The 7,778-nt window shown below is 49.1% G+C and overlaps 1 protein-coding gene across 2 annotated transcripts in view; it reads left to right on the top strand.

Annotated features, from left to right (window-relative positions):
- LOC103156754 (sodium channel protein type 5 subunit alpha-like) overlaps nucleotides 1–7,778 on the top strand; it is a 60,791-nt gene that overhangs the window by 21,850 nt on the left and 31,163 nt on the right. For both annotated transcript variants that reach the window (XM_016664565.1, XM_016664566.1), the window contains exons 11-13: nucleotides 3,362–3,502; nucleotides 3,708–3,828; nucleotides 3,900–4,093. In XM_016664565.1, coding sequence (XP_016520051.1) covers nucleotides 3,362–3,502; nucleotides 3,708–3,828; nucleotides 3,900–4,093 — 456 coding nt within the window. The remainder of the gene's footprint in view (nucleotides 1–3,361; nucleotides 3,503–3,707; nucleotides 3,829–3,899; nucleotides 4,094–7,778) is intronic.

Raw genomic sequence — 7,778 nt, forward strand, 5'->3', positions numbered from 1 at the left:
TAATGAGGCTGATACAACACACACACACACACACACACACACACACACACACACACACACACACACCTCCTCCTGCAGAGGTTTACGCTGACCCGACTGAAGAAATGCACCTGAACATATCGCGGTGCGTTTGAGTCGGGATGACGGCAGCGTTCCCGTTGATCTGATTTATCCCGTTAGAAACGCTCCGATTGTGATCCAGAGGTGTGTGTGTGTGTGTGTGTGTGTGTGTGTGTGTTTTCCTCTGTGAGACATGCAGTGCTTCACCCTGAGATGAAAAAAATCTAATTAAAGTTAAAGTTTGTCTGAAGGAAAGAAGAAAGAGGTGAAGAAAATAAACATGGACAACAAAAGAGGAAAAATAATTAAAAGCAAATAAAAAAAGAGAAAATAAGAAACATCATCAGGATTCATGGAATCGTCGCATTGAGGAAGGAAGTTATGCAATAACGACGAGAACCATAGAAATGTTCAACAAGGGAAAATAAAAAATACAAGAACAAAGAAAATTCAGATGAAACTTTAGAGAAAATAGTAAAAATGGAATAAAACAGCAAAGAGAGAAATAAATGAAGAAAAAAGATAAAAACAGGAAAACAGAAACCACAGAAGAAGAATGGAAAAAATAGGCCCAGAGCAGCAGAAGAACAGGGTGTACTTACTTACTTACTTACTTACTTACTTACTTTCCACCCAGGCTGAACCTGAAGCCTCCTGAAGGAGTTCAGTTTTTCTCTCCAGGAGGTTCTCAGAACCAGAACGTCGGTCTGGACTGGTTTCACTGGGACGGGCTGCTGCGTCCAGCGTTGCCATGGCGACCCAGCAGCAGCAGGTCCTCCCCGCTGCAGGCGGGTCCCATCAGGCCCGGCGGAGGCTCTGAGCTGCAGCAGATGTTCAGCTGCTGCAGCTCATGACAAACGAGCCGCCGAACTGATTCTGCTGAGTCAGCGCTTCACCTGCAGCACACCTGGTACCAGTAACTCTTCATCCTCCTCCTCATCCTCTCGTCAGACGTGTGGAGCTCCAGCTGTACTTGCTGCAGCTCCACAGGATCCTGGTTCTGGGTCCAAACGGAGCTGCAGTCGGGCTTGTTCTGAACGTTTAACCTCAGTGGAACCGACCCGGTTTGCCTCAGAATGAGATCCAGTTTGGGTCTCATGTTTCTGTCCGCTGAGGTTCTGTAGAGGACGACCGGTTCTGGGTCGGTTCTGACCTGGAGGTGGGAACTGGGTTGGAACTGGTTCAGCTGCATTCGGTTTGATTCAGTTCACTGCTTTAACAGATTCAGTTCTTTTTAATCGATCCAGTTCATTTTGACTCGATTCAGCTGAAGATGAACGATTTTATCAAATTAAATTCTGATATTTGAAGAGAAGAATCGTGATGTTTGACTCAGTGGATCCATCTGAACAGAACCGAACCATTAGATTGAGCAGAACCATTAGAACCTCTTTACATGTGATCCTTGTTCCTCCCAGACCGTTCCTGTTCTCCCTCCCAGCTCTCCCAGTTTGTCTCGGTGGTTTACTGGGACTCCCTCCGCTCCTCCTGGGGATTTCCCAGGAGGCTTTGCTCTCGGCGGTTGGTGTGATGCGTTGGATCAATCGGACCCGGCTTGGTTCCCCCTGGATCTGCTGCGGGGCCGTTTCCAGGCAGCAGCCGGTTTACTGAAGGAGAATTTAAGTTTCCAGTAAAACCGTGAAGCGTCTCTGCTGGTCCAGTAAACGTCTGGAAGGAAACCATCAGTAAAACGAATCCAGTCAGTTCAGCTCATTGGCTGATGTGAAGTAAATGATGTGTGTGTGTGTGTGTGGGGTGTGTGTCGTCGAGCTAAACGAGGAGCATCAGGAGCAACAGGTGGCTCCAGAACCGGACCGGTCCTTTATTGAGGTAACTTTTGGTTCAGTTTGAGAGTTTTACATCTTACCTGGATCTGTTACCATGGTAACTGGAGCTTTTCTCAACACCTGAACTTTGTCCTCATGACTGACCTACAATCCGCTGTTTGCTCACATCATAGCCTTTCTGCTGCCCCCAAGTGGCCGAACCTGGAATTAAAGCCGTTTTCCCTGTAATGAGTTGCTAATCAGGAAACGGTCTGCTGGTTCTGCAGTCGCTCCTGTCAGAGTCTGGGTATTGACTACTGGAAAGCAGGAAGGTCATTGGTCAATACCGCAGGTTGCCATGTTAGCCAATCAGAACCATTGATCTATTGGTGGATTCCACAGCCAATCAGACGGCAGCGATTTGGGTCAGGGAAGCTATGACAGCAACAGAGATCAGTAACACACAACGACAACAAACATGGCACCAGCTGGGATCAATACACACACACACACACACACACACACACACACACACACACAGAAATAATGCAACTCCCTCTGGAGGATAATTATTATAAAATCAGAAACTTGAGATCAGATCTTTGCAGCCAGTTCAGCTTCAGAAAACATATTTAGAGCTGCAAATGACATAGACTGGAGGAAATGTTGTTGCACTAAAAAACACTTTTATTTACAGTTTTTGGTTTTAAAATGAATAAAAACATAAGACTTTTGTGAAAAGTGAATAAAGCGTTTTGTAAGATGTTGATTTTTATTGGAAATATGAATGAGAAAATAGATCTAGAAACCTGTTGCTGGTACTTTCAGTGTAATTATTAAACTACTAAAACCTGCATTTAGTACAAACGTATAATTAAAACTAAAATCTGGTTTATCACTTCTGGAGCTGCAGGTTCAGAAACCTGGATTAGAGTCTCAGATTTAATGATGTCGATCATAAAAATACCTTTTTGTTAATAATTCATGTTAAAAAAATATTCAGATTTATTTTAAGTAAAATCCTGCTTTGCATTGTCTTCAGCCTCTTTTACTCTGATTCCACTAAATAAACTCCAGTCCAGCCAGTTTCCAGTTTGCTTCCTGGTGTCTGTTATTGACCCAGTGGCCCGGTTTCCAGCAGCTGCTGGTTGCTAGGTAACCACCATCCAGCCGCAGGGTTGATGCTTCATCAGCTCCATGTCAGAATTGTGAATGAATCAGACATTTTCTTTTTATCTCTGTTTGGTTTTCTACATCACTTCCTGTTCCTTCACTTCCACTTTAAACTCAAAGCTTTTAGCTGATGTAACCTGTGATCGGACGTGTTTCGGGTCAGAACCGGCTCTGACTCCGCCCCCTACGCCCCGGTCAGCTCTGACTCCGCCCCGGTCAGCTCTGACTCCGCCCCCTACGCCCGGTCAGCTCTGACTCCGCCCCGGTCAGCTCTGACTCCGCCCCCTCCGCCCAGGTCAGCTCTGACTCCGCCCCCTCCGCCCAGGTCAGCTCTGACTCCGCCCCCTCTGCTCTGTCTGCAGCTGCTGAACCTCTTCCTGGCTCTGCTCCTCAGCAGCTTCAGCTCCGACAACCTCTCCGCCCCAGATGAAGACGGGGAGATGAACAACCTCCAGATCGCCATCCACCGGATCACTCTGGGCCTGGGCTGGTGCCGCCGACAGGTACTGCTGGTTCTGACCCACTGGTCCTGACCTGGTTCTGATCTGATGGTTCTGACCTGGTTCTGACCCAATGGTCCTGACCCAATGGTTCTGACCCACTGGTCCTGACCTGGTTCTGATCTGATGGTTCTGACCTGGTTCTGACCCAATGGTCCTGACCTGATGGTTCTGACCTGGTTCTGACCCGATGGTTCTGGGGTTCTAGGTGGTGGACTTCTTCAACGGGAACCTGAAGCGGCGCCGGCAGAAACGAAAAGAGGCCAAAGCCATGATGAAGCTGAAACGGCTGAGCACCGTTCACACTGAGGCCAACGGCGCCGTCATCGGTAACACACACACACACACAGTTTGGGTTTATCTGGACAGAACCAGAACCAACCCGACCCGTCTGTTCCAGGCCGCCATGTGGAGAAGTACGTGGTTCCGGAGGACGACAGCTACATGACCAACCCCAACCTGACCATCAGCGTTCCCATCGCCCCCGGAGAGTCCGACGTGGAGTTTCCGGAGGAAGAGGAGGAGGAGGAAGAGGAGGAGGGTCAGGAGGAGCAGAGCGAGGGGTCCGAGGGAGACGAGGAGAGAGAGGAGGAGGTGAGGACCCGACCCAATAACTACAGACGAACTATAAAAATGATGAACTCTGTAAAATCTCTGAACTTCCTGGTCTCAGTTTTCTGATGAGTCAGCGCTCTGCGCTACACCAGACTCTGGGATGACAACCACCACTTCAGCCAGACTTTGTAAATCGGGGAACATTTCTCCATCTGAAGTGATCAGAAGTCGGCTTCACTCCTGCTGAGTTCAGCTGCACCAAATCAGAGATATGAACCGAAATATGATTTTTATCAATGGTTCAATCTGAGGTCCGGCTGGAAGGAGGAAGCGCGGCACGGTGGCGTTGCTAACAGGAAGTGACTGATTTGTGTTGTGCACATGTCACTATGAGCGTGCACATGTCACTATGAGCGTGCACGTGACCTGTGCTGACTCAGTCCGGGTCCGTCAGGCCCGGCAGGATGTTCTGGTTCAGGTGGTTTCTGCAGGATTTCAGCTGTTTTGTTGTAAATCCAGGGCCGGTTCTGCTCTGGTTCTGGTCCAGCCCAGTTCTGATCTGATCCGGTCCGGTCTAACTGGTCGGATCTTGCTGTGTCAGCGCTCCTCAGAGGTTCTGCAGCTGCGGCGGCCCGGTGTTCCGGCGTCATCAGAACCTATTATTGTTCCTGCTGAGGATAAATGAAGGCAGGTTCTCCAGCTGCTCCGTTCGGGTCCAGACCGGAAAGTTCTGACACGCAGATTCTTCACGGCTCTTCGTCGGAGCGCTGCTCGCTGGATCAGCACCCTGAGAGTGAAAAATGCTCCGAGACATGAGCGCTGGCCCGGTTCTGACCCAGATAGGCAGGTGAGCGGCGCTGCTGCTGGAGGGGATGAGTCAGCGGCCCGGTTCAGCTGTGGTTCCGACTCCAGGAGCGGGTCCGCTGAGCGAGCAGAGCATCGGCCATCTGGGTGTCGGTTCTGATGGGTTCTGGTCAGAGTTCCAGTCCGGTTCCGGTCCGGTTCCGGTCCCCTGTTTCATTAATTTGATGATTTTTACTTTAGTTTGGACTGAAGAAGAAAAAGAGATCAGGTTCTACAGGTCCAAACAGAACCAAACAGAACCAAACCCAGCAGAACCAAACAGAACCAAACCCAATAGAACCAAACAGAACCACTCTCCAGACCTTTGTCTGTGAAATAAGAGCGTAAACATGAGAACCCAGCAGGTTCTGTCTGGGTTTGGACCCGACCCGCCGTGTTTCTGCACCTGGAAGTGACTCAGTGAGGCTGAGATGACCTTTGACCTCTGCAGAGACCAGCAGGTGTCAGCTGGCGCAGGTGGAGGCTTTGATTCGCCTCTGAGAGGAACATCAAACCGATCAGAACAGAGAAAACCTGATAGTTCCAGAACCAGAACCGATGAATCTGGGTCAGTGAATACGGTCCAAACAGAACCAAAACGCTAAAAACATAATTTCATTTCAGGCATTTTTTCTTTTCCATACAAGAATAAAAACATCTTTATTTTCTCATGTTGATCATAAATATATTTCAAATTCTTCATCTGGAATCTGGATCTGAAAAAACTAAATACATTTTATTTATTCTTTATAGTTTTAAATAAATAATGTGTCTGGGACTGGATCAGCTCTTCAAACAGACCCGGTTCTGTTTCAGCTCTGGCAGGTTCTGTTTGGTTCTTCTGATCAGATTCTGGGTCTGACTGCTGTTGCGTCTTGGTGTTGTTCGGTTTCGGACCGTTTCGGACCGTTTCGGACCGTTTCGGACCGCCTGCCTCCATCCGTCTCTGAGCTCCTTCTGTAGTTTAGATGAACGATGTCCCGTTTTCTGTCTCTCTAAGCAGAAAACGTCCCGCTGACTGATGTTGGTCTGTCCTTGTTAGCGCTCCTCTGTGCCTTTAAGTGAAGATGAATGACTGTGTGGGGAAATAAGCATCTGTTACCATGGCGACGGATAATGAAACGAGTCGTGAAGAAGCCTGGCTGCGTTTTTATCCAAGGACAAAAGGATCGGGAGTTATTCTAACATGTTTGATGGTCAGAGCGGAGCAGCAGGCTCCGCCCACCTCGCTGTGAGACGACGCAGCGTTTATAACTGTTAACCAATAATCAATCACTTCCTGTTTGACCCGACACACAGGAACAGCCCTCTGCAAAACGGGAAAGACAGGAAATCATGTCTTTAAATTGAGGCGGACATGTTGACCTTCATGAGTTCATTTGGGTTTATAGTCAGAACCGGATCCAGAACCGGATCGGGTCAGATGGTTCTGGTGGAAAACAGGATGAGTATGTGGAAAAGCTCCTCTGTTCAGCATGGTGGAGGGCCTGTGATGCTGTGGGCTTGATAGCAGAGATTATGGTAAATTATAACCTCATGTCTGTTTTCTGTCTTTTATTCTTCCTGTGGCTCCATGAGGCAGAATTATTCTGGGTCTCGGCCCGGTTTGACGGCGTCAACAATCAGGAGAACTTTAAAGCTGCAGTCCCACCAGGCCCGCTTCAACCCAACTCCAGTCCGTTTAGAAAGTCCGGTCCGGTTGGTGAGGTCTGAACACTAATCGACCTCTGACCTCTGGTCCTCTGAACCTCAGACTGGGTTTGGTAGAAGTGAACTCTGGTTTGGTTCCAATGTGAACGCTAAGCTAGCTAAGGTCCACCGGACCATCAGGAGGAAAACAGCCTAAATAAGGTTCTTACGTATTTCATATGAGCTGGTTGCTCTCTGTTTGGGTCGGCCTGCAGGACTCTGGTTCCTTTGGTTCCTTTGGTTCCTTTGGTTCCTTTGGTTCTGGCCCTGAACTGGGCCGGTTCTCCGTTTTCTTGTGGCTCGGATCCACAAACTGAAATACATTTAAACTCCTCATTACAGACGTCAGCTGTCAGCAGGCTGCATTATCCACCCGGGGTGTGCATGTCTCTGGGAGCGTGTGTGTCAGAGATTAGGGAGAGAGAGAGAGAGAGAGAGTGTGTGTGTGTGTGTGTGTGTGTGTGTGTGTGTGTGTGTTTGGCTTCACCTCTGCCTGCGTTTGTGTCCAAGGCTGCTGGCATTTGTCACAGTCGCTGCTCTCTGTTCTCAGGCTCTGAATGTATTCATGAGTGGCTGTTGACTCAGGTAGTTAGCTCACCTGTTCACACACACACACACACACACACGCACACACATGCAGGCTTCTTTGTCCAGGCAAAAGACAGACTGTCCAGATTTCTCTCCTCCGTCCTCAGCAGAAACTCATCCCTCCATCGTCTCTTTGTGGAGTTAAACTCCCATGATGCTCAGCAAACTGGGACCTTTAAAGTCAGCTGGGATTGATGTAGCGGGTTGGGGGGTTTCCTGTTGTCCTGGTTTTAAGCGAACAGACGGTGGTTTTCCTGCGTTTTGGAAGCTGAAGGTTCTGTTTGGTTGCTGCCAGGAATCCTGCCGGTTCTGAACGGTTCTGACTCACTCTGCAGAGAAACAAAGCAGCTCTGGGCACAAAAACACGATAAAAAGTTTATAATACTGAAGATAATTCAGGCTGGAGGCTGGAGGCTTCCTGAACAGGGCAGGAACCGGCTCCAGTTGTTGGTCGTCCTTCATCACTTCCTGTGGCCCGGTCTGGACCTGATCCAGACCCGGTCCTGACCCGGTCCGGACCTGATCCAGACCCGGTCCTGATCCGGTCTGGACCTGATCCGGACCCGGTCCTGATCCGGTCTGGACCTGATCCGGACCCGGTCCT

The sequence above is a fragment of the Poecilia formosa genome, unplaced genomic scaffold, assembly GCF_000485575.1.
Source record: "Poecilia formosa unplaced genomic scaffold, Poecilia_formosa-5.1.2 Scaffold497, whole genome shotgun sequence".
In the NCBI taxonomy this organism is placed as follows: domain Eukaryota; kingdom Metazoa; phylum Chordata; class Actinopteri; order Cyprinodontiformes; family Poeciliidae; genus Poecilia; species Poecilia formosa.